The 27,369-nt window shown below is 35.1% G+C and overlaps 3 protein-coding genes and 2 long non-coding RNA genes across 5 annotated transcripts; 2 read left to right on the forward strand and 3 right to left on the reverse strand.

Annotated features, from left to right (window-relative positions):
* Positions 1–356: 356 nt before the first annotated feature.
* Positions 357–2,936, reverse strand: LOC111987055 (uncharacterized). The gene is made up of 3 exons (XR_010628727.1): positions 2,837–2,936; positions 2,008–2,104; positions 357–1,043 (listed from the first exon to the last, which is right to left on the reverse strand). It is a non-coding gene; the product is annotated as an uncharacterized LOC111987055 (long non-coding RNA).
* A 3,314-nt stretch (positions 2,937–6,250) lies between these two features.
* LOC111991046 (serine/threonine-protein phosphatase 7 long form homolog) lies at positions 6,251–20,859 on the forward strand. Its single transcript, XM_065772755.1, has 6 exons — positions 6,251–6,530; positions 17,004–17,115; positions 18,019–18,785; positions 19,266–19,356; positions 19,463–19,855; positions 20,075–20,859. Exons 2-6 carry the CDS (start codon positions 17,005–17,007, stop codon positions 20,816–20,818), a joined length of 2,106 nt encoding a protein of 701 aa, XP_065628827.1. The 5' UTR covers positions 6,251–6,530; position 17,004; the 3' UTR covers positions 20,819–20,859.
* Positions 10,108–11,156, reverse strand: LOC136067235 (uncharacterized). Its single transcript, XR_010628733.1, has 4 exons — positions 10,965–11,156; positions 10,742–10,816; positions 10,240–10,378; positions 10,108–10,149 (listed from the first exon to the last, which is right to left on the reverse strand). It is a non-coding gene; the product is annotated as an uncharacterized LOC136067235 (long non-coding RNA).
* Positions 12,447–14,853, reverse strand: LOC136067236 (uncharacterized). The gene is made up of 3 exons (XM_065772780.1): positions 14,746–14,853; positions 13,323–13,441; positions 12,447–12,606 (listed from the first exon to the last, which is right to left on the reverse strand). The coding sequence occupies exons 1-3, from the start codon at positions 14,756–14,758 to the stop codon at positions 12,466–12,468; spliced, it is 273 nt and encodes a 90-aa protein (XP_065628852.1). The 5' UTR covers positions 14,759–14,853; the 3' UTR covers positions 12,447–12,465.
* LOC136067229 (endoribonuclease Dicer homolog 3-like) lies at positions 20,837–27,357 on the forward strand. The gene is given in 14 exon segments (XM_065772777.1): positions 20,837–20,988; positions 21,788–21,855; positions 22,389–22,454; positions 22,457–22,659; positions 22,752–23,272; positions 23,373–23,467; positions 23,677–23,684; positions 25,560–25,885; positions 25,887–25,966; positions 25,969–26,033; positions 26,243–26,399; positions 26,402–26,511; positions 26,736–27,127; positions 27,219–27,357. Coding segments are annotated over 13 exon segments (2,211 nt in total). The 3' UTR covers positions 27,096–27,127; positions 27,219–27,357.
* The last annotated feature ends 12 nt before the right edge of the window (positions 27,358–27,369 follow it).

Here is a 27,369-nt window from a genome sequence, read left to right on the forward strand (position 1 = left end):
CAACAGTTATCAAGATTGCTCAATGCTATGAGAGCATTCCACCTGATTGTCAGTTGATGTTTTCCAATAAAAGTCACATTTACACCAAATCTAAGCAACCTAACTCACTGGCTTGATGAAAGAAAGTCCAAAACCTTAGCTGAAATTTTTTTTTATTACAAAGAGGCAAGTACTTTTAGTTGAAAAAGAGTAAAGAAAAGAAAATGCAGGTCTTTTTTTTTTTTATAAGTAACGTAAGAATATTATTAATAATAGAAAAAGTGCCAAGCCGAGTACATTAGGGATGTACTATCGGGGCTCAAAACAGGAAACAAAAAAACAACAATCAAGAAAAATAGGAAAAGAAGAAAAAGAAAAATGAGAAAAGCACACTCCATTCAAATAGAGTGTGCAAGAAAAAAAACTTAATCTCTAGCAAAGAATGTTCACAACCCTCAAAGCTTCTAGCATCCCTTTCATGCCAAATGCACCAAATCAAGCAATGAGACACTAATCACCAAACATTAATGTGATGATGTCACGCAAACTTTTCTTGCCAAGCCTCAAATAACTCAAGAACAGTATAAGACATAACCCATTGAATACCAAACAAGCAGAAAACCAAAGACCATAACTCCCAAGCTATGGAGCAATGAAGTAGAAGATGATCCACCGACTCCCTACATCTCTTAGACATATAATACCAGTTAAGTACTATCACACGTCTTTTAAGGTTGTCTGTTGTTAAGATCTTACCTAAGGAAACAGACCAAGAAAAGAAAGCCACCCATGGAGGAACTTTTGATTGCCATATCATTCTCCCTAGGAAGGAAACAACAGTAGGAGGCTAGAAGGAACTATAATATCCTCTAACCTCAAAACCTCTATTCCTTGCAGGCTTCCAACAAACCTTATCTAGGCCAAACCCCGCATTGTCGAAGAATAGGCCAACCCATAAACTGATCAAAGGCTTCTTCTTCCAATCTTGGGGTGGAAGACAAAATTGCACATTCCAATGAAACTTCCCAGCAGACCAACATGCAAGTCAAAAACTCTTCCCAAACCTATATATAATATATATATGTATATAAAGGAAAAAAAAAAAAAAAGAATGAAAGAAAATGTTCATCAAAGTATCCTTTGTGGTAAAATTTATATTACTATCCAAAAAAACTACAAACAACCAAGACAATTAAAAAGTAACAAAACACACACAAAAAGCTTCATGTGAGGATTATGCTTAATTAAGCTGTAAAAATTAAGGTGATCACTATTTGGTCACTTAAGGTACGCTGAGCACATAGACTTGTTTATATTTCATATAAGATCATTTAATATTAAAAAAGTCTGTACCGACGTACCACTTGCAATTTCATTACAACCTAAAAAAATTTGGATTTGTTTAATAACCCAAAACAAAATGAATTCTAACCTAAATACCTTTATCAAAACCAATCCAACCAAAATATACAAACTTAAATTATATATAATTATAAAATAAAATAAAAACCTTTATTGGTAGTGGCATTTTTTTTATATGGGTTCTCATTTAAACTCTAATTTTCTTTTCTAAGAAACTCTTCCTTATTTGTATATATCTAATTGTGGTTTCTGGATAAGCAATAAGTAGTTCAAAATTTATAGTTATTGTGCTTTTCATAGGAATAACCCACCAAATTGTTCAAAAAGTTTTTCATAGGTACAAACCATAACAAAAAATTACGAAAGAAGTAAATGATAATAAACCAAAACACAAAACTCAAACAATATGATCAATACAAACAAAAAAACTAAAATAATTCTTTACATCAGAATGGTAAAGGTTGAGCATGAGAAAATAAATTCATAGCTATAAATAATTATAGATATAAACACATTCAAAACTTTTTTAAAAAAATAATTCAGTGACAGGAAATTACAAAAGGCTACAGATATAAGAAAAATGGGATGATGAAGATCATTTGACAATCCCAACTCTTTTTTACAAATCAAACAGAAGAAGAAAATTAAAAGGAAGCAAAAACTTACAAAAGGATTTAGGTCTGGCAGCTTTTCAGCAGCAATTGCGTGATGGTGATCTTGCCTACCGTATCCACTTTTGGGTGTTTAAAACTTTTTTCTACACCTAAACATCAATCATACTATCAATGTTAACTTTGGTGCAAATAGCAAATCACTAATTTTATTGGTCCATGATTGTAAGAATTTACAAATAAAATAAAAACTGAACTTATAGCTTACTATTGTCATAAGGTAAGGCAGTATTTATAACATTTGAATTAATATCAATAACAATTGATTGTTTTTATTACTAAAACACCATTTGTAAAAATTACAAACATTGGTGGGTAAAAATGCAAGAGACAACAAATAAAAACACCATTTGTAATTGAAACTCTCATTTACAAAGACATTACTGATCACAACTGAAATCTCTTAGAATCAAGAAATCTTAATTTTTGGGTTTGACTGAAATTTGAAACCATCTTAGGTCATATGCAAGGTTTGTTGAAAGAGGATCATAAGCAAAAGTGCTTTTGGCTTTTAGTAAATTTTTGCTCTACTAAAGCAATTCAATGCCTTAGTTTTTTGGCTTTAGAAATTTCTAGGTTTTGCCAAGTGGCGCATAGAGTTGAAAGGGCTCTCTACAATCTTATAGGGAAGACTCTTTCCCCATACATTTGATCATTTTGCAATTAACTAATTTGGGCTAAAGTATAATGAACAATATAAAATGAAATTTTAGAATAAAAGCAACATTATAATTTTATCAAACAATTTGTAAGCATGTAACTAAAATGTAGTTACCAGTACCATTAGAACAATATTTCTAATGTAAAGACCATTAATTACATACAGTTGGGTTGATGTTTGGGTAGAAAATGCCTGAGAAGTTCTTGGAGGACTGTTGCTTATTCATCTGAAATTGTGGGGTAACACTGTCTGCAATAAGTAAGCACACCATCACAATGCGATTTAGAGGGAAAAAAAAAAAAAAAAAAAAAAAAAATCATATCACTCCCACATCTCTTAGAAAACAAGCTTGCAATCATGCTTTTTTTTTTTTTTTTTTTGCCTTAGTGAATGCAGAAATTTTTATTATTATTATTTAGTTTAAGGCTGCACCTTATTTTCTATTTGTACATGTGCTACACTTTCTCGAGCATAAAATCTTATGATATGCGCGAAGGTGTTCATGATTGGCTAGTAAACAGTGGTGAGATGATTATTTATGTCTTTCTCTTAGGATTTTTTAATCCTTACAATGAAAAGCATGTGACTTCAAAATCAAGATCATGTGATCAAAAACTATAAACAACTCACACACAACATGCACTACATAGCTAAAATTAGCAAAGTGCAGAAAAATAAGCTCATCCAAGCTAATCAAGGTACACAGGCATGTTATGCAAAGATAATATGGTCAACCTTAACTACACATCCATAATATGTAATAAAAAACAAATAAAAATCTTTTTGGTTTAAAAAAAAATTATGACCAAAAACAAAAAGCACACATTATGCTAAATGATTAAAAATGCAAATGCAATGCATGACAGTGCTTAACAAAGCTATAAAGGGTACACAAACAAGAAATATAATTTTTTTAATTAACTCACGAGTACATGCACAAACTAGTACATACTCATACAAAATCATAAATAACTTAGCACTTATGCAACACATACTATTTAAGTTTCTCCACAATGTCAAGCATGTTCTAAATCAAGAGAGAGATATAATAATTCATGTCATACTGAAAAAAATAAAATTAGACACAAAATAATATATTTTTTTCTTTTTCAATGTTTTTGGATTTTTGAATAATCAAAACAACCTAAGAAAATAAAAAAATAAAAAACCAAAAACTAAAAGAAATCATGTCCACAAAATAATTGAAAGAATTAAATCAAGGACACGTAAACAACACTCACCTTTGCAAGTCTTTTCTCACCCATATAGCACGAGTCTTCAACTTTGTAGGTAAAAATCCATGAGATGCAGAGTGTATTTAAGGGATTACACCAATCTTCTGAGAAAGACTAAAATCCTATAAATTCCTTTCACAAACCTCAAAAAGATCAATTGAAACAATAGTGTCTTTTTTATTCAAAAAATCACAATAAAAAACAGTAAGACACTTCAAATTATCTGTGATAACAGGGATCAAGGATCAACTCTAAGTATAATAACCTAAATCAAGAACTAACCCGCTCTGATACCATTCCCTATAAATTAGATTGTGTAACCTAATTAATTAACTAAGAGAATACTTAGGTATATTATTCAGATCAAGGTTAAAACAAAACAACCATATCATGCAAAACAGCGGAAAAGCAAATAACACAATGATATGGTGACCCAGGAAAACCAAACCAGTAAAAAACCTATGGAGGATTTAATCTAGCTATCCTAAATGTAAAAAGCAAATCCACTATAGAGAATCAAAGTTTACAATAAGACTTAGACTACTAACATCCTATTGCTACCACATGTAGAACTTACTAATACAACCATGTGCAAGCTTCGAATCCACGAACTTCTTCTCTATTAGGCCTTTACAAAACACAAGCACCCACACTTGTGACTTTGAGACTCTACTCAAAGGTTTCGGATCTCCTTAGACGTTAATCTTGTATGCAACAACTTCTACAACACTGGATCTTGAGATTCTTCAAGGAATAACACCGGTAGAAGTCTTTAGAGAGTTTTGGGTACAAAACCCTAGATCTACAAAAGAGGCACTCTTCTCTCTCTAAAAAGCCTTATAAAAATGTGCTTAGGGTTTCCTTTATATACTAGTAGTGTACTTGAAACCCAATACGTATAAGTAGAGTTTAGGCTGAAATAGAATTCTGCAGATACATATTTCAATCGGTCGAGCCTGTCTTTCGATCAGTCGAACCAGGCAGATTCTGAATTCTTCTTTCTACAGCTTGTATGTTCTTAAATCTTAACTTGAATCACCTTGAGCATTGTCTAATAATACCTATAGACCCTAGGATCTATATCTAGACAAGTTTGTGTTCATGATTTGCCAATTGTTCTAAACTTTTAGAACCTAACACCTATCTTATACACTATATTTCAATTTGATCCCTAAATTTTCAATTGTGTCAATTTGGTTACTAACTTTTTAGTACCATATCAATTTGATCCCTAGTCTTATTCTTGTCTAGAATATGAACAAACTTTGCAAAAATGTCATTAAACCCCAAACAAGAATAAGACTAAAAATATTGTAGCACTGTAAGGAAGATGAAAAATGGAATTTAAGTCCATTTGTTTCAAAAGTTATTATTTCTCTCAGCGCAAATTGGGAAGCTATTCCAAGTTACATGTTGAGAGAGAGAGAGAGAGATAATTGATTCATGTTGACCTCTCTTTCCTCTTGTCAATGGAAGGATAATAAATAAGCTTTTGACTAGTGGCAGAGTCAGGAATTTATTTTTTGGGGGCCATATATATATATATATATATTGTATGAAATGTAAAATAGTAATGTACAAAGATTTTTTTTTTTTTTTTGCGCTTTTTCTTTTTGCTTGAAAGGCTCTAATATTATTAAGTAGACCAAATTATGGACCAAAGTTTAATTTTATTGGGCATAAAAAAAATTAAAAATAAAAAATAAAAAATAAAAAAAACCTTAAGGTGGTCACAAATCTTCCTTTAAGGGTAAATAACGTTTATTATCAAGTATGGGGTCAAAATGAACTAATTGAATTATGTGCATATCTCTCTGATCTTTCTCTCATTTGACACGTTTTTATTTTATTTTATTTTTCAACTCTTTTATTTATTTATTCATAGTTTTTACCGTCAACCTTTATTTTAAGTGCATTTGAAGCTACAATTTTTAATCCATGCACACTTATCTTTTTTTCTTTTTTCCACAAAATCCCCAATTTTTGAAAGTTATATAAAAAAAGATGGACGAAATGGGTAATTACCCATAATTAGCCAACTATTTAGTTAGTTGGCCCGGTTTGCAAACAATATACATTACTAACACCTCGAGTCTTAGAAACTCGAATTTTGCGCTCAGACCTCGACTTTTTGAGGGTCGATTTTTTCTGTTTGACGTGGCGTGGTACCACGTGGCATCCACATAAAACTCGAGTTTCTAAAACTCGAGTTCCACGTAGACGCCATCTGGCGTTGACGTGGCGCCACCTAGACCTCGACTTTCTGAAAGTCGAGTTTTAATAGGATATTTTCAAATTAAACGCCTCTCTCTCACAGTCACTCTCCACTCTCACTCTCACTCACCCTCTCTCGTCTTCTCTCACTCACCCGCTCTCAGTTCCGTCAGCCTCACCTCAGCCTCTCTCAGTCGCACACCTCACCTCAGCCTCCCTCTCTCTCTCGCTCACTCACACAGGCGATTTGTCTCTCTCACTGCTACCGAAGCTCGTTCCAACATCGGCAGTCAGAACGTGGTTCAGTTCTCTCCTCAACTCGGAAAATTCCTCGACGGCGCCACCGAGTCCTCTCGCACCCACGCCGTCAAGAAGGTCTTGGAACACATCAAGCTCTGCCACCTCCAGGTCTCTCCCTCTCCCTTTTCTATAATCATCTAATCATTTACATATTATGGGTTTTTTTTTTTTTTTTTTTCATAAATTTTTTAGACTGTTTTTCTATTAATGCTGTTTTGTTCAAAACTTTATCTTTAACAAGTAATAATAATAAACTTGTGGAAATAGGATAAACCCATATAAATTATTTTAGGAAATGTTACTTTTCAAGTTTCAAAATGGCCGTTGTGTTCTAACAATTTCTCCCTCCCGTATTGATGATTGTGGAGGAAAGACTCTGTGTTTGTTTATGCTCTTTTTAATTAAGTTTGGGTTTGGCACCGAAGAAAGGAGTACAGTCTAGGTTCATGAATGGTAGGAACCTGAAAAGTAAAGACTTTAAAACCTACATTAGAACATAATTGTTCTTCAAAAAAGTTATCAATATGGCAAATGAGCTTGGTGTGCATTAAGCTAAGTAAACAAGGTAGATTATTCCCATCATGTTAAAGCGAAATAAATCTCATTGTAGTTTCAAGACAAACAAGGGATCCTCTATTTAACAAGGCAGATTAAGATTCACTATTTGTTTCTATTTAGCTTAATTAGTAAACTCTCTTGTCATAGATAAGGAACCTGAGTTCGAATTTCATCTTCACAAAAAACCAATTGATGTCTTGGTGTGATGATTATAAATGACAATCAGCGCGCCATAGGTTCAAATTTGATTGTGTGTGTGTATATATATTGTCATAATTAAATGCAAAGTTATTCTTTATTGGTTATGATAATATTAGTCAATTTGAGTCAATTATCAACAATCAGTCTTTAAAGACTAGTATGGTACACTAATAAATATTACTAATATGGTACACTTATTTAAACTCTTTTTGTTTTTGATAAATAACTTATTTAAACTCTATTGAACGCATACATATCATTCAACATAGGCCCCATATATGATGTTTACACAAGTATGTAATTCAAGAAGACGTACACGTTTGCGTCTATTCTATCAGAGAAAAGCTTTGATTTCTTTGCTGTCAATAAGAACTTCGGTAGAACAAATAAAAAGAAAAGACCATCCCAGAAAATCACATTTCAAGAGATAGCTTCACAATAAAACTACCGAGGGAACAGTTTAGATGGACCAGAAAACAAGTCTACAAAGAGAAAAAAATAAAAAAGTATAAACCCAATAAAGAACTGCACAACCTCCAAACAATGCTTAATGCAGTATTGACAGGATGTTTTGATCTCCTCATTATGGCAAACTAAACTTAGCATTTCAGTGAGCTTCTTCTGCTGTATTTCTGTCCACTTTCTTGAAAATACAAGAGATAAAAGAGGCTTTTAACCTATGTCATCAACAATAGAGCCAGTTTTTACATGGACTTGTCAAGCTGATGCACCAAAACTAGTGAATCAGTAGATAAGAACACTGACTGCTGAAAAGAGTGCTGTTCTATCTATCAAACTGACTGCCTAAACTTCAATTTAAGTGAATTAACAGCTTTCATAATGGTAGCAGCTCCAATCTTGTGATTTTAACATTCCCAGCAATTTAACCTAAATCAGGTAGTGGGGGGTTTGGTCTATCTAATCACCTAAAAGAAATTAACTGCTAATTAGATTTTTAAAGCCTCTTTTACTGCTGGTGCAAGTGAGATTATTAAATGGAAACCAAAAAATATAACTAGAATTTCACTGATATTACTCTATTGCCCATGGCAATACTATGTCAAGTTATACCTCATCAAACTTGATTGATAGAAGGATTCTATGAAAGCATGCATCTCACCAGTTAACTACCAAAAGAAAACATGTATCTCACTAGTTTGTGTTTAACTTAGGGGTGGCAAATGGGTGGGTTTGGAAAAGTCATAAATGGATTGGATGTTTAAATACCCATTTATTATTTATTTAACAAAATAATTATTATCCATACCCAAACCTAACCAAAAAATTTAAGCTAAAACCCAACCTACTCAATTACCCAATTATGTATGTATGTGTATATGCTTTATATAGTAAGTAACTATATTTTTTGATAATTAGTAAGTAACTATATAAAAGAGAAAGAACAATTACATTGAAAAAAAAAGAATGTTCAAAAGCCTAGTTTAACAATAACTCATTGACAAAGTTACATAAGGAAATATATTAGAACCATTATGATCTGAGTCATCACTGTTATAGTGAAAGTCATAAATCTTGTTACAACCATCTTTACCAAAGTTGCAAAAAGCTACTCTATACAGCAAGACAGCTTATCTGAGAATCCATAAAGTTTTAAACTACAATCAAACAAATCTCCATTAGGCAAAAATGCTCAAGATCCAGTGCAAAAACAAATAAGAGAGAATTACATTTGATGGTTATGCAAGTTGTACATGACTAGACCAAACCTTCCACGACTTCTTGCCAATGTGCTATTTTTTGATAGCATAATTGTCACACCACCCATTTATCTTAATCTCTCCATAGTTCCAACTAAATATATGCCCCTAGCCTAGTCTCCTTTAAACCCCCCCCCCCCCCCCCCCCCCCCCCCCCCCCAAAAAAAAACCCCCCAAAAATTCATCATATAGACATATACCAACAACATCTACCATAATTCCTCTTTGCGCACATAAAATCATTCATAGGCAATTCCTTTCTTTATAAGCATCAATTTTTTTTAACAAGGCATGGCACTTATACTCAGGTAGTATATATGAGATGCACAAAAGATATTGAAAAAGGAAAGAAAATAAGATCTAAAATTACAATATCTTAAAAAATCCAAGAAACAAACAAAGAAGCAAAACCCTAATTGCTCCAACCCATAGTAACTTCAGTTTAAACACCAAGACATCAATTTCATCAAATTTCCTAGCACTCCTCTCCCTCCAAAACTTTATTATCAGTAATAATGAAACACATGAGCGGTACCATATGTTTCTTTTCTCTTCATCTCTCTTTTTGTATCTAAATCTGAAAGTATTGGTTTGGATTGATTTTTTTGGGGTCCCCTGAGCTTAGACAAAAATCATAAGGTGATACAGAGGAACCCTTAAGCTGTTAAATTGTCTCACTTTATAATGATTCACAGATATACACTTGTCTCTACTTCTGCTTATCAGTGGCTTCATTTTTAGATTTGTCTCTAGTGTTGATTGTCCCAATTTTAGCAGTTCTTTTGCTATCACAATGGTCTTTTAGAGCTTTGCTTGCATGCCTACAACATTTGTTTCTTGTCGATTCTTAGCGTTTGTTATTGTCATATCTAATGCATGACAAGCTATGGTGTTTTGCTTCCTATTACTGCTATGATTCCAAAGTGCTTGAATGAACTACTACAGACAAATCTTGCTGAAATACCTAAATGCATATAAAATAGATGTTAAAGACATAAACTTTGCAATTTAACCCACATTCATGAAAATATCTACCAAAAATTAAATCATAATCAAGCGAGCAGGTAAGAAAACATCATAGATTGAAAGATTTCCAAGTCAGTCCAGTTACATCAACCAATGTCGATTTAGGCAAGAATGGTAGTATATCTATCAAAGGATCACAAAATGAAATTTAACAAGAAAAAACTACTTGCCTGAAATTAATGGTAGCTTTGAGGTGTCTTCTGACCATTGGTAGACAATGTATCCTACATTATAACACACAAAACAATATATACATAAGCATCAAAATATTAATCCCCCTAAAAAATAAAAATAACTTGGAGCACATAGCTAACCTTGCCTCGTTAAGATTCCTAAACATGAATTAACCCATTAAGATTCCTGAACATGAATTAACCCATTAAGATTCCTGAACCTTCCCCCATGATGAATCTCAAATTTTAAATCATCTTCCTCCTTGCTGTTGTCTCTGTTCTGGATTAAATATTAGCTTTAGTAGAAAAAAAAAAAAATAGAAGCTTTCTCATAGCTTTAGATAGTGGTTTCAAATTTGGGAAGAAATAGACCATTTCATTCCTTAGTTGGATAGAATTGATATTTTGACTCAGCGTCTACTCCAAGTATGTTGTATTTAGTTACTTTGATCCCTCTTTAAGGGCCTAATCAAGGAACTCAATTAAGTTTATTTCTTGTTGAAAATAGTATAACAAAGTAACAAAATGGAAAAAGGAATGGACTATTTGCTAATTTGCTAATAAAATTATATAAGAAATTCTAAAAAAAAAAAAAAAAAACTCAAAGAATAAGGTATAGATATACCCATGAATATCAATCCACCTGAATTGTGATTCTCACTTATTTGAATGCAAAAACATTGCTCCAGTATCAGAAGACCTTGTCCGTGCAAATCTTCTACAAAATACACAAAACTAATAGACAAATTTAACATGCCACAATTTGCTGATAGAATTATATAAGAATATGTAAAATATAAAAAAAAAAAGGGCAGTAAACAAAAAAACTAAATATTTAAAAAGAATATGAGAGGGAGAGAGGGTGCCTAGCATATAAATGAGATAGAGCAACAATTGTATGAAATCCTTGCCAATAAATTTCCACCTACACACCACCAAATTGAAACAAATAAATAAATCACAACCTATGAAAACCACAACACATAAAACTAAAATGTCAATAACAGAATATACATAGGACAGATTAGAGAAAGGAGAAGAAGCTATCGAACAGTGTCTTATAGAAAGAGTGTAAATAACATCTCCAAACAAAAGTCAATCAACGAAGCCGGTAAGGAACAGAATTGACAAAATTCACCAGTGAAAAAATCAAATCTTGTTCCGGGGAAGGCTATGAATAATGAATAGGAAAGTAGTACCCACCTTTTATTAAAGAATTTTGTAAATCTTTTTTGCTCTTCCTCTTCTTTTTTAGGGTTTTTTTCCTCTAAACTATTCGCTGATATTTTATTTGAGCAATGTCAACACTCCACAGGACTAATATCCCTAACAAGATCATAAGTAGCCATGTAACTTCAGTGGTGAATTCACTTAGCAAAAAACCTCTGAAGTAGACAAGAGTGGCACTACAATGATATTAATAATGATAGTAGTATATATGCTTTTACAGGATAAACTACAACGGCACCACCAAATTACATTGTTAGGTTCTAAGCATTTTCACATAGGTTGGTGGAATTATTTGTAGATCAAAACCATTCAAAGAAATATGCAAACCATAAAGGCGTACATCTTTAAAATCTTCCTTGAATTAGTGCAGCAAAACGATCTAGTTCTCTACTTACACTTAAATGGTGAATAACATTACATGCAAGAGAAAAAAGTGCCTCTACTTTTGTATGATACATATGCGTGATTCATATTTCTCACTGATTAATTTCTTGCTCACACTGCTAACCTATTAAATATCCTAAATTTTTAATGATGCTATTATATGTCCAAAATTATTATAAAAATCCAATAATTCATGTGACAATGGGCACCATATCATAGATCATCCATGATAGTCATTTCCATGTCTAACACATGGACATGTCAAACATCAACATTGCCTTCAATGCTCACACATGAATATCTAAAAAATCATTTATTGAGCTAGGGTGATCGGCTCACACAGGGTCAGTTCAGTAGAGAACTTAGCTTCAAACTAAACAAAACCTCAATGCAGTTTCAGTTAATAGTTTTCTAGATATTAACAATTTTAGTGCACACAAGAGAAATAAACTTGATGCTGTTTGTTCATAAGACTTGCAGGTTGCAGCATATGAGGGAAACCAATTTTGCCTCACCAGTTACCAAAAATCTGAGTCAAGCATTAGATACAAACAAGAAATGCAACCTTAACACAATTTTCTGCTCAAGACAGAGAGTATAAAAAAATAATATTCATTGCTGCCCATAATTTTGAAGGGTTTTCTGGAAACCATTTCCCACTCATCAGATAAGAAATAGACATGCCTACAATTAATTTGCTACCCAAAATAAGATTAAAAAATTCATTATTAGCAGTACTAATTATTTAAACCTTTACCTTTGCTTGCGAAGTTTCTCAGCTACAGGATCTAGTGGCTCTTCCTGTACTACTCCAACAGTTTTTCCTTTCTTTTCAGTTGCTTTCACTGTGGGTTTCTTTGGAGCCTTTTCAACTGGAGGTTTAGTTTCAGGTGCCTGGTCCATCACATATAGACAACAGATTTTTCATTAACATAAACAAAGCAAACCACCATAAACATGAGGTATTAGCATGTAACTCCATATAACAGTGTTCTTATTCCTTAACACCATGACTGCATAATAACAAACTCTAATCCATGTTCCACTAAAACATATGCATCCAACAAGTTGACAGTGAAATACAAATTTCTTTGGAAAATTTCAGAACTAAAACATCTTTTAATACAAAATGAACGATTAACAACATGTGCAGGGGCATTTATGCAATCACCACAACGGACTACCAGAAGAAAACTTTTACATCTTTTTGTTAAGGTCCATGTTACCTGGACTTATTGGTTTGCCCAGACCACTGGTGCAGTCAGAAGACAACACAGGAATAGGCAACCCAAATATGAGCCATGTGCTACCTCCAAAAACAAACTCAAAAACAGCAAAACAATTTTCAAGAAATTATGTAACTTTTTTCAATTAAGCTTATCAAATATAAATGTCAAAAAATAAACTGGATCTGTATACAAATAGAATGTTCTCAGAGGTTCTGCAAATTGTTCAATCCAGAACTAATAATACAAATGTGGTAAAAAAGAAAATACTCAGTCCTCAATCTATTAATGAATCAATCAATCAATACTCAGTCCTCTATTCCAGTCAACAAGTGTGGTAAAAAGGAAAATACTAGGAGATCGTAGTTAAATTATTGATCATACTGGTGTAGGTTCATCTTCATCCTCCCATGATTCCTTTACATCATCATCATCCACATCTTCATCATCCCATTTATTTTTAGGCTGCTCCTTTGTAGGGATAGCTGGAATTTGGTCATCCTCTGAAACAAAACATACCCCTTTGTAAATTAATATAGCACTCCACCGGAAAACTAACTTATCAAAAAAAACTCCAACAGAAAAAATAAAATAAACCTCAAGAAATTATAAAGGAAAAAAATTAGAAACAAACTTCACTAATATTATGCCCTCAAGTGCTAGAAACAACACTGAATATCGTTGCAGTTAATGCATGCATCTTCTTTAAATCCCTTTCACACAAATGCATACTATTTTTTTGATAAACAAATGCAGACAATATTAATAATCAATTAACACATGCAGATGAACGAAGCTTCTTTAAATCCATTCTTTAGTTATATTGATGGATATAATTTATTTGTAAAAGCTAAATAAACATAAAATATGCTTCAAAATAAATAAAATATACCTAAAAATATGTATTTATTAATTATTAATTATCATGTCACCATAGTGTGTCCTAATTTTATTTTTTTTTTAAATTGCCATGTCGCCATGTCACATGTCCATTGTCATGTCTATGGCCATGCTTCTTAGTGCATCAATATATTCAGTTTTGGTTAGACAGATGGATGGGGATACATGGAGCTAGAATGTTTGATTTCATAGTGATTTTAATGATTGGGCATGAGATTAAAAATTAAAATTTAAAAAAAAAAAAAAAAAAAACCTTTTGAAGAGGACTATATGCAATGGAATAATGGCACTATGTATTGGGATCTCACATTCACTAGACTTTCATAGCAGACTATAGCTGCTAAGTGGTCACTCTTTTTCTAGTTTGGAGGAATTTCTAGATATATGTAACTTTAGATTAATAAGAAGGAATAGAAAACAAGAACCACAAAAATGAATAATAAATTGATAAAAGCAACTGTATTTATACTATACTCTTTTTGTATGTATATAGTTATACTACTTTGGAATTATACAAATAAAATTGGAAGTATATATTTAGCTAACTGTACCAAGAGATCACCTAGGAGAACATTGACCACCATAATTATATTGCTTTTCTTAAGCCTTGGTCACTAGCTACTTCCCATAGAATCAAGAAAATTGTATCTATATTAAGGGAAGTGCACCCAAGAAATTGACAAAACTATAAATCATAATAAATAATAATAATATAATTTAATCTCGGACAAACAAGTACCCAAAAGAGTCTAAATCACTAGTAATATATAACCACTGATCAAAATTCTAATGAATAAAAAGTTCCATTTCAAATTCAATATTTTAAATATATCTCAAGAGCTACGATTTACAATAGTACACCAACTTGATGGCAGGCATAATTAAGATTCAGAAAAGAAAGAATTACCCGAGTCCTCCATCTTGTTGTGTCACTTAGTTCTCAGAAGAAAATTAGCAACTATCTTGCAAAGATTGATTCTGCTTACAAAGAGACCTAAACATTAAAAATTAAAAATTAAAATTAAAAATGAACTCCACAAATGTCGGCTGTTAACAATGGTAAAGTGCCATCAACCTAGCAGAAATAAGTTAAATATTTTTCCAGCATGACCTTTAACTGAGGAAATACCAACTTATAACAAAGAAGCTTTTTTGGCCCAAAAATTGGTGTCATGGTATTTAATTAGGTCATTAATATACGTTTGAAATTTCTTCATGTTTCTTAAGTTAGAGAGACTTTGCAATCCTATAATTTCTGGTTGAGGGCCTAGAAGTGGCCATAGATTTTATTTTAATGACGTGGAACCTCACTAAGGCAGGGCCCTTAGACCCACACCTAGGAAGTAAACCACAAATACACGACCCCACCCACTAGCACCATGTATCAGCCTATCACGTAATCCAGGGGAACTCCTAGTTGGAATTGAACCTAGGACGTCTGGGTCTACTGCTCATCCCAAGCCTCCAACCACTAGGCTGCACCTTGACAGGTTTTTAAGTACTTTGGACTTCTAACATGGCCACAGAAAATAGTTGAGGACTTATGGTGAATATGCGAATACAGAACATGCATAGACCAGTACTGCAAAACTGATTGGGTTTCTAATTGCTTCTAATATACATTAATACAGGCTAGGAATCATAATGCATCAATATACATTGCACACTCATACATTGTATATAAAGGGAGTCATCAGCTGTTGATCCAGTATTTATTCAAAAATGCTGAGCGTTCATATCCACAATTTGAAAATGAAGAATCTCAATCCTAATGATAGACATAAGAGCCAATAAGCTCCATCTCAATTAGCAACTTCTCCGCTTGCCAGTGCTTGGTGGAGGGTGAGATCATGGGTTCAAAACCCACTAGGAACTTACCAATCAAAAGAAATAAAAATAGATAACAAGAACTATTGAAACTAAAATTAATTAATTGATATGTAATAATCTATTTAACACTTTTAAAAACTAAAATTTGATTTCACTTCTTTTAAATATAAGGAAAAGCAAGATTTGAATGAGCACACATGTACATATGAAAAGTATGGTAATGACAAGAAGCAGAGGAAGAGAGACAGTAGTAATGACTAAGACTTACCTGACCAAAGTGCCATAGCATGTCAGTCAGAGCATTATAAAAAGCAGATGCAGTTGAGGAGTCCATAAGCTTTACTTCATTGAACAAAGATTGGGCTTGAACCCATACATTTTCCCTGTAGCCCATAAGAAGTCCATGGGCCACACCATAGACCTGATTATCAAACAACCGGAGTTCCTCCAATAACATTGAGGCATCTTCAAATGAATTACACCGACTACATCCAGAGTCCAAATCACGTACATGAGATTGACCATATACGGATACAGTTTATATAATAGAAGACAAAAAAAAAAAGCAAGTGCCTTTCCGTATCCTCTAAACCATATATTCTCAAATTACCACCTAACCATGGCAATGATAATTTTGAAGGGTAGATAACTCTCAATAGCATCCCATAGAGGAAGGGAACAGGTTTCACCCTCCCCTTCTTTAAAGGAAGCATATTCATGCAGCTTCATCCACTCAATTAGCTTCTTCACTAGAGTCTAGATTCACAAGTAGTAAATGAGCAAAAAATGCAAGTCAAATAGTACATCTAGGGTTTGTGCAGAGATTTTTTTTTTCCCCACCTAGCAGAAAACACTCGTACATTATAAATTTGTCAACTTTGAAAATTGGCAAGAAAGTTGAGTAAGTACACAATTAGGAACTTCTATATGGATATTAACACTTTTTATTTAATAAGTACCCATATGGATATTAACACATGAACCTCTTATTTGCATCACAAAAGAAAAACTTTTCCAAGTCATAAACCTAAGGTCCTAGGAATCTTTCAAAAGTTTGATCCATTACTACTTTAAACTATCACAATTAGTTGTAAAGTTTCATCATCAAAATGATTCTCACTTTTGATTGTACTTTACTTGTATTGGCATTGATTTAGTTAGTTATAATGATATTTTGTTAGTGATCTCTGGTTTGCTTGGACATATTAATGCTTATTGTTTTGTGGCACTGGATTGAATTGGTTTGTTTTGTGAATGGAGTAGTGTTTTGTTGGGTTTGATTTAGTAGTCATTGATTGTGTACTTGTATTTGCATTGCTTACCTTTTTTGTGCAGTATGGCTGCTGCAAATGTTGCACGGATTAACCATGCAGACCCTGGACCCAGTGACACGATGTTGTTGACACAGCAGCCCAACCATCGGTCTGAAGTTATTTGGAATGGGCAGGTAAAATGCAACACTAAATCTTTATGCATTATGTACATGCATTTCATTCATACAATGTATATGCTGCACCCAGGGGCGGAGCCAGGGGGGGTCGAGAGGGGGCACTTGCCCCCCCTGGCCCCACCCAAAAAAACTGTTAATATTTACTTAACTTACTTTGATAAATAGAACTATTACTAATGAAAAGTTATAAAATGGTAAACAAACAATCAGCTGCTTGCATGAGATAATTGGGAGCATAGCCCACTTTTGCCCTCTTAAAATATAAGCCCATCCTATATTAACATAATCCAATTCTATTATTAAATAATAAAAAAATAACCAAACAAACAAACAGGTACCTTGATGCGTGTCTAACTTATAACCTCATATTGTTTGATTTTTCTACTCTCTTTCTTTGGTAACTTTTTAAGTGCATTTCTTGTATTGTAGTATAAATAAATGGTTAATAAATAGGATGGCTTTTCAAAAATAAGTTTGCATGTTAAGCTAAAATAAATAGACCTATAACATATAGTTGTACAAAAAAAATAGGAATTTACATAAGTTGAACTTTATGTCTATCTAACAACTAAAAATCTTTCAATTTGTAAGTAGAGTTAGAACTTTTTTTATAATTAAAATTTTTAAAAGGATTATTCATGTAAATAAATTCCTAAATAGATAAATATAATATAATGAATATGCTATTTTATTGAGAATTTTCTTGCATTTAAATATGGCTTAGCATACACGAGTGAATTGTTATTTTGCAAATTGATCTCAAATATTTTATGTATATGTTCGCTTGCATGTGTATAAATGTCCTTGTCAAATGTAATTTTCGCCCCCTCTCAAGTTAGATTTTAGCTCCGCCACTGCCTGCACCTGTCAAATATTAATCCATGGTTCTGTTTTGTGTAGGATCCAGGGACCCTTACCTGCCGCAGCCGTAGTTCAGAGTTCTCCAATCGAGAGCCAATGGTGGACGACCGAGTCGTTAACATTATGAAGGCACTTGGTTTAGAGGGACTCCTCTGGATCCCGGGCAGAGAGATTGACAATGGCTTAATAACGGCCTTAGTGGAGCGATGGCGACCTGAGACGCACACCTTCCACATGCCACATGGTGAGATCAGTATCACATTACAGGATGTGGAGGTTCTTCTCGGGCTTCCCGTTGATGGTGACGCTATAACAGGGAGCACGCAGAAAACCTGGCCAGTCGTGTGCCGGGAGTTCCTTGGGTTTGCACCTATAAATCAAGACCAGCATAAGCAATTAGATGGGCAGAGGATTCTCATAAGCCGACTTTTGGAGCAAGTTGCTGGTCCATTGTCGGCTAATGCTGAAGAGGATGACGTGCATAAGTACGCACGATGCTACATCCTAGCGCTATTGGGGGACACAATATTTGCGGACAAATCCGGCGATAGGGTGCATCTAATGTGGGTACAGCAGTTGGAGGATCTTCGCAACCCACATATGTACAGTTGGGGAAGTGCTTGCCTTGCATGGTTGTACCGAGAGTTATGCAAGGCAAGCGATAGGGGCACCAGTCAGATCGGTGGGGTCTTACTATTGGTCCAGTATTGGGCATGGGCCAGGTTCCCCTATTTGTGCCCGGCAGTTGAGCGTGGCCCGCCAGTGGGTGCTTACGGTCCTCCAGTGCGTGCTCCACTGGCCCTAAAGTAAGTCTTTCTTGAATCCCATCCCCACTCCCTTTATTTATTTTGGACATAGTGCATTCTCCCTTCCAACACCCACTACACCTTCTTTTTAAGTAATTATTATTTGTCGGTGAATTATTTTTTTTTTTTTTGTTTTTGGGTGGACTGGGCAACTAATTGTTTTTTATAAAGGCAGTTTTGGGCAACCCTTGATGAATTGGAAATTTTTGAGAGAGTCCATTATTGTTGTGAAAATGTGCTTGGATGTGAAAAAAATAGTATTTTTAATATTGTTTCGTGATAACTAATAACTTCTACAGCATTGTGACTGTCATGTGCCTTGTATGTGCTTTGTTTTTTATAGGGACCGTTGAAGTTCTAGTGATATTATTAATTGAACATTATCTTAGTTGATATATGTGATTACATTATAGATTTAATCATAACATTATCTTCGTAGGAAAGTTGTAGATATTGATCCATTGTTCTTGATTGTGCTAGGTGGTTGTGGGTCCCAAACAAAAAAAATAGGCCCGCCCACATCTTCAGGGACAGGTATCGCGAGCAACTAGCTTCAATGTTGCCAAGCCAGGTATGAAAATGCCTTGTTTTACATGTTTAGGAACAATTTTATAGGTATGGTTAATTTTGAAATATAAAGCCTGATGTCTTTTGTACTTGTTTTTTGGATGTTCTAGGTGGTGTGGCAGCCATATGAAGCTGAGTTCGACCACCTTCCGCCGTGGTGCGTTGCCGGGAGGGCCGTGTGGACGGCAAAAGTGCCGCTTGTGTGTTTCCACCTAATAGAGAAACACACACCGGAACGTGTCGTTCGTCAATTTGGGATGATCCAAGGAATTCCCCCTTCTATTGACACTGATACAGTCCTACATAAAATTGATTTAAGGGGGAAGGTCGGTGTCGATTGGATGCGGAGACATGCTGTGCATATAGTCCACTGGCGTAATCGCCTTCAACGGCGTTTTGAAGTAGTGCTTGGTGAGATGCCTCCACAGCACGAGTACTTTGGCTGGTTCGACAGGGTCACTCGGAGGTTCATCGATAGGCCCGGTGCTAAGTTGACTATGCTGGTAAGTTCTCCATGTTTTTTACATCTTACTATACTTGTTAGCACGAAACCACTGTTTACAACACATGATATATGTTATTACATTTTCTGCTTAGCACTTGCTCTCCTTATAATTTGCAATTATTACTACTAGATCCACTTCAAAACCAACATTTATTTTTATTATCGATTGGCATTGTTGATGATTTACGCATTACTAATGTGGGTTTTTCATGTGCAGGTTTCACTTGTCAACCGTTTGTCGAGGCATCACCCAGTGGGCACGGAGGAGCACGAGGACATTACTGATGTGCTGACGGCAGTGCATCGTATTGACCGTGTACAACCTCCCATCCCTGAGGCCCCGAATGAGGACGCAGCTACTCCTGCGGGCCCAAGCAGTACTGAGGGCCCAAGCACGAGCACAACTTCGACGGGATGTCCCTCTCGTCCGCCTGTTGCTACCCCTCAGGTTATCCCTACTCCCGATTCCTCTCCATACACCCCACATGCATCCCCCAGCCTTACCATCCCTGCATTCACCTCACATCCATCCCCTAGCCTTACCATCCCTGCATTCACCTCACATCCATCCCCTAGGTTTCCATACACCCCACATGCATCCCCTAGCCTTACCATCCCTGCATTCACCTCACATCCATCCCCTAGGTTTACCATCTCTGCATTCACCTCACATCCATCCCCTACCTTTACCATCCCTTCATCCACCCCACATCCATCCCCTAGCCCTACCATCCCACATCCAGCTCCTCGCCCCACCATCCCTCCACCCACGCCACATCCTTGTCATGGGTCTGACATTCGTCCACCCCTCCCACAGTCATTTCCTGAGCTGTCACCCATTCCATCTTTTCACCTGGGTTTTCATCCAACCCCACCTGAGATGCAGCAGGAGCCACCCTCCCACAGTACGTCTATTGCCCCTTCTTTAGCCATCGACCCACCCCATATTCAGGCTGAGTAGGCTGTTGGGTTACCTGCAATGGCAGAAGGTCGGCTGAAATGCATATCAAAGCCACCTCCTTGTGGGACAAGGGGGCACAAACATGGACACAAGGCTGGGCCTGAGGCATCTGACGAAGAGCATGCAAGACCTCCTCCTCGTTATACGAGACAACCTAAGGTCCAAAAAAGGTAACTCCATTGATACCTTTTACAAAGTTTATTTGAAAATTTATGAGCAACTAAAAAGCATTCTTTGTTCTGATGGTTAGTTCATTATATTCTCTGATCAAACATGTTTCCCTTTGATCAAGTGAACTAATATATCTTCAATTAATGTGTTGTGGGTCTGTGGGGAAACACGTCATCGAAACATATCATTTATTCCATTTTGTTCTATGGGACAAAAACTTAGTTCCTTGATGAAATGCAGTTTCAAAATAACCTTTTACGAATTACGAATGGTCATACTTTAAAATAGGTTTAAGTACAAACCACACCACTAAATTTTGAAATCTATAACAAAGGATCTTAAAGTAATGTCGCTCTAACTCATTTTCACTTGTTACTTTCATGAAGATGATAATGCTACGAAAAGGCTGGAAGCAGCAACAAAATAAGCTTTCAGCACAATAAAAGCAGCAACAAAATAAAAGCAGCAACAAATTATCTGTCATATAGTTACTTTCAGCACAATAAAAGCAGCAACAATTCAACTTTTCTAATGCCAATAAGCTTGGAGAGTCCGAATTTGGTTGATTTTGAAGTGGCTGGTAATGATTCTAACTTATTCATGGTTTTCAAGTGGCTGGTAATATGGACACTGAAATCTAATACCTTTGCCAAAGTTAGAGGGGCTGAGCCTCATGACGTTGGGGAGTATTAAACTCGAGTCTTACAAACTTGATGAATTTGTCTACTAAAGGGTATTTCTGGGTTTGAATTGTTGCTTGCGTTTGATTTTTTTTGTGATTTGAATTTGTTTGGTTAGGATTTTTGTCAAAGAGCTTCCAGAGAAAAATCTCATTGTAAAAAGCAAAGAATCAGCTTCAGGTGCAGGTATGTATATGTGACCAATTGATTTTTGGTTGTTAGATGTAGTGTTCACAAAATGGTTCTGTAGTCCCTATTTAAGGTTCATTGGGGTAGTTGATATATTGAAAGACATGCATTTCTATTTGAATCTGACCCAATCTAGAATACATTGGAACAATAAAACAAGCCTTGGTAAAATACTCATTTACAAGTCAATTGTCAACTTGTGATGTTATTTTTTAAAAAAATTACTTGTTGATAAATTCTTTGTTTTCTTATTTTGCCTTTGTATGTGAAAAAAAAAAATTAGCAATGTTGATACTTTTCATGAGAGAATACTTTTGATCCTGATGTTAAAAATATACATCGGTCTGATGCATTGGATGACTTCATGGTTTATTTTTGAGTTACTTTTGAATTCAACTGCAGAAAAATATACATTAGGTGTCTGAGTTTTTATGTTGTGCATCTTGTTTTTGTATCATATCTGGCATGTGCCAAGGCATTTTATTTTTCTCCTTTTATTTTCCTTATACCTATTATTCTGGTGTTCGAAGGAACAACAAAGAGGAAGGAGTTACATGGGACTACTTGCATTCGTGCACTATCCGGAACTTGGGGAGAAAAGTCAATGGAGCCATTTTTCAGGCCTATAAATTTGAATTTTTATGTAATATTCCCGGAGAGCTTTATTCTGGATTTGTTCTTTTGCTTGAGTCAAAGCTTGATGATGATGTGGGAAATATTGAATTGGAGCTTTACTTGGTCTCAAAGAAGGTTAAGTCTTCTGTATCTTTTTGCGGGCAAGTGCATTTGGATGCAGAACAGGTGCACACATCAGCTTGTTAATTCATTTATCATTCTTTTTCTTTTTTGGGAATATTTCTTCTAATTCCATGCTGTCCATTATTCCTTATCAGATCACAAAAGCAAAGTGCTTTCAAGAATTTTTCTTTAATGGTTTGTTTGGGAGATTGTTTTTTGGCTCTAAATCAGCTGGAACATGCAGAGAATTTTTACTTAAGAATGAAACTAGATCACTATGGAGCCCATCAAACATGTATTTGCTTCTACCTCTCGAAACATTGAACACTTCAAGTCCTAAGCCTCGCCAAATAAATTGGATAGGCATCAATTCTTGCATTTCTGCGGTTGAAATCATGAAAAAAAGCTCTTTGTTGGGTGCTGAACATTGTAATGGTGAGACAGGAAATTTATCACCTTATAGGAATGGTTCATGCAGCACTAATGTTATCCACTTTGCTTATAGTATGGCTGACACAAACAATCTCAAAGATATGGTAGTTTTGGCAATTCACACTGGAAAAATCTACTCTGTTGTTGAGGTTGTCAATAATACCTCTGCTGAGAGTCCTTTTGATGGAAACACTGATAATGCCTCATCAAAATATATGACATTTTCAGAGTACTTCAACCAAAAGTAGGTGATTTCTTATCTTGAATGATTTTCTATGCTTATTGTTTATTTTCCCCTTTGGATTCCTCCATATAGTTCCATAGATAACGCTTGTCTTGATCAGGTATGGGATAACACTGATGTATCCAGGATAGCCTTTGCTGCGGTTAAAGCAAAGTCATAACCCACACAACCTTCTTGTAAACTTCGATGAGGAAGGTTTGTTAATTTGAATGCTTGAGCTTTGTTGCAACGGATAATGTCTTATATGTAGTGCACATGTTCTGTATATTGGTATTCAGGTCTTTTTTTCCTGTCCTTTTGGCAAATTTATGTGCTAGTTATGCTTTCATAATATTTAGCCTTTGTAAAGAAAGATGATTTTATTTCATTTTTCCAACTTTGATAATCTAATTGAAACAATTTAGCTGAACAGGTATTAGAACATATATCTCCTTTCTATGGCTTACATCTCTTTAAGTGGCTTTATTAGGCACATCATGGTGCATATGAATTAAAACTTCATGATCTCTCTTTAATAACAATATGCATAGTATCAATTTTTATATAGTTGTATCAGAAAATTGATGAACTATACGTTTTCTTTTCCACTTGTGCCGACTTAGTGGTTTTCTTTGCTTGGCGTGGACTCCAAACAAGCCTAGGTGCTGACTCCTAGGTTTCCTATCTTTTGTTTTCTTGTTATTTTTTTATATTCTTGTTGCATCGTTCTGGCTTGTCCTGCATTATATGCTGGTCCTCCTTTCTTATGCTCTCCCCCATCTCCCCCCATCCAAACACAAAAGAGACACAAGAATTTACACAAAAATTCTATACTGTTTCGAAAGCTCCAAAAAATGCATAACCATCAGAGTGAGAGTAACCCAAAAATTACAAGGATTTTTCCCACAACAATTAAAAAATTTTCCCCACAGCAAATAAAAAACCCACTGCATTTAGAATCTCAGATTGAAGATATGAAAAATTTTACCCTTTAGAGCAACTGCAACCCATTTTCTTTTTCTTTGTTCTTGATTGATCAAAGCTAATCTTTTTTATTGTAGTCTGGAAGCTTTGCTCTTTTTGAGTTTGGCTGTGGGGTGATGACCAGAGTTTGAGGAAGGTAGAAATGGCAACTAGAGTTGGGGAAGATCTGAGTTGTTGAGGAAAGAGGAGGGGGGTGATTGGATGAGGAAGAAAAATCTCGGGGGTGAGGTTTGTAGGGTAACTGAAGGGTTTTTTTTTTTTTTTTTTTTTTTTTTTCTTCTAGAAGTGTGTGTATATATATATATATATAGCTATGAGCGGTGCAGTCAGCTCGGCTCCAATCAGTTTCATTGGTTCCGGTCGGAACCTGAACAACCCTACTTCTCATTACTTCATGTTATGAGCAAGCAAAAATTCGCCATTACTCTTAAGTGTCCAACACACTTTGTCTTCTATCCCATCCTGAATCTGAGCTAAATACAATACATCAAACAAGGCATTTGCGTACTTCTGTTTTCTCAATCATGCACCTACCTGCCTCACAAAACCGGGTTCCTTGCACTACTCCACCCTAAACCTCCATATAGTAGCTCACCTTGTCAAGTACATGGAATCTCTATCATTGAACACAGCCTCCAATGCGTTTTAGTTGGTTCTAGGGTTGAATTGGTGCCAAGGGTAAAAGAAAACAATGGAAAATGAAAAAGACATTGCAGATGGCTCCAAAAAAATTGGGAAAATTACCGCAAATATCAGGAGATTCCAGCAAGTCGGATGATGTGTTCTTCGGATTCTGGTGACCTTGTTGGTGCTGATGTTAGCACACCCCTATCATTGGAACATAGCCTCCAATGTGCTTTAGTAAGTTCTAAGGTTGGATCAGGACGCTTTGATACCAAGTAGAGTTGTAAATTTGGATTCAGCTACAATACAAGATGGGCACATTGAAATGGCATCCTGGATAAAATAGTTTTAGTATCCAATAAGTCATTATGAACATGTAATAATCAGCAGCATGTTGGTGTATAAATTTCTTTCTTTGACAGATAAATAAAACTCAGGCACCGGAACTAGATTAATGATCACTGGTATTTTGTTATGTACATAAGAAAAATGACATTAATGTTTTGTGAACATGCCACAATATGTGAACATAGGTTATCCCTTCTTTTTTTTTTTTTTTTATACACTGCTTTGCAATTCCTGCCTGCACTCATTTAGGAGACTGTAATTTGGGTACAAGTCTCACTTTTAACAGGCTTTAGTACATTAATGAGTCTATGAGTTCATTGCTTTATGATGCTTTGCATTTTTCCTTTGACAGGGATATATACGTGACAGTGCATTTGATCCTCGTCGTTGGGTTGCTCCAGGACAGCGTTCCATTCGGCCTGTTCCTTGTAAATGCGGGGTGGATACTCCAGAAGTGCCTTTGGATGCAAAATTCCATACTGAAGACCCAAAAGTTTTGATTGGAAATAGTTGTGATAAAGGTCATCGATGGATGAGTTCAAAAACCATAGCTGATTGTGTTGAAGCCCTCATAGGAGCATACTATGTGGGTGGTGGAATAATTGCTGCACTCCATCTGATGAAGTGGCTTGGTATTGATGCTGAACTTGATCCCGTGTTAGTTGTTGAAGCAATTACTACTGCCTTCTACGTCCTATGTCCCAAAAGATAATGAGATTGCAACCCTAGAGTCAAAGCTTGGTTATGAATTTTCTGTTAAGGTCTTTTACAGGAGGCCATAACACATGCATCCCAGCAAGAACTAGGAGTTGGCTATTGTTACCAGGTATCAATGGACATTCTTAGCAGACTTGAATCACTTGATTGAATTTTTCTCTTTCTGCCCCCTCACCCCCTCTTCCTTTTCCTAAAATATCCTTTTTAAATGTCTGTTGAAGAAGTCATTGTAAATTTTGAAAATGGCAAGAAATTGAACAAACAATAAGCAAGAGCTCTATATAATCTCTCTTCTTAACTTCTTGAATTTTTTGACAGAGGCTTGAATATCTTGGTGACTCGGTGTTGGACCTGCTTATTACGTGGCATCTCTATCAGAGCTACACAGATATTGATCCAAGCGAGTTAACTGACTTGCGTTCAGCTTCAGTAAATAATGAAAATTTTGCTCAAGCCGCTGTAAGACAAAACCTTCACCGCATCTTCAACACTGCTCAGGGTTACTTCTAAGTCAGATAACAGAATATGTGAAGTCTATTTCTGAATCTCATACTGATGGATCACTCCAACTCCCAAAAGGTCCTAAGGTTAGTTCTTATGCTCATTACCTTTTCTTTCTTCCAGATGTTGTGAATTTCGACAGTTGCCATTTATATCCATGGTTCTTAGTCAATGTTTCTTAAATATTTGCAGTTGGTGTAAGTCATTTGGTTGTTGAGTTCTACATTGACTTGCTTCTTTGTGGTTTGATTGCCATTATTTTTATGTTCATGATTAGTTTGTTTGTATGACCATCTTCTTTTTGTTACAGGCTCTTGTTGATATGGTGGAAAGTATTGCAGGGGCAATACTACTTGACACCAAGCTTAATCTTAATGAAGTTTGGAGGATATATAAGCCCCTGTTGTCTCCAATTGTGACCCCTGATAAGCTTGAACTGCATCCATTTCGAAAACTGAATGAATTATGTGCATCTCGTGGGTATTTTATAAAAGAAAATTTTATAAAGAAGGGAGATATGGTGCATGCTGAGCTTAGTTTACAACTGAAAGATGTCCTTTTCATTGGAGAGGGATATGAGGGGGGAAAAATTGCAAGAGGAGAAGCAGCTTGTCGCTTATTAAAGGAACTTGAGGTTTGCAAGATGTCCTTTTCAATGAACTTGTCGTAATTATCATTTTATCGCCTTGATCTAGCATAATTGTAAGTATAATGTTTTGCAATATTATTGATTAAAATCCTTAGAAACTAGCAATATTGGAGAGAGATAACACATTTAATGGATTTATGGCAGGTTATCAGCAACTCGGAAAAGACACCCGCCCGGCAGCAACCATCAACAATTGGCTAGAAAAGTTAGCAAGAAGTTCATCCCATGGTTTTGTCATATGCGGGCAGGTTTTCAACTACTGCTTCAGCATCACAAAAGTCAACCCTAGCTTTAA

Source organism: Quercus suber, unplaced genomic scaffold (genome assembly GCF_002906115.3).
Source record: "Quercus suber isolate HL8 unplaced genomic scaffold, Cork oak 2.0 scaffold_63, whole genome shotgun sequence".
In the NCBI taxonomy this organism is placed as follows: domain Eukaryota; kingdom Viridiplantae; phylum Streptophyta; class Magnoliopsida; order Fagales; family Fagaceae; genus Quercus; species Quercus suber.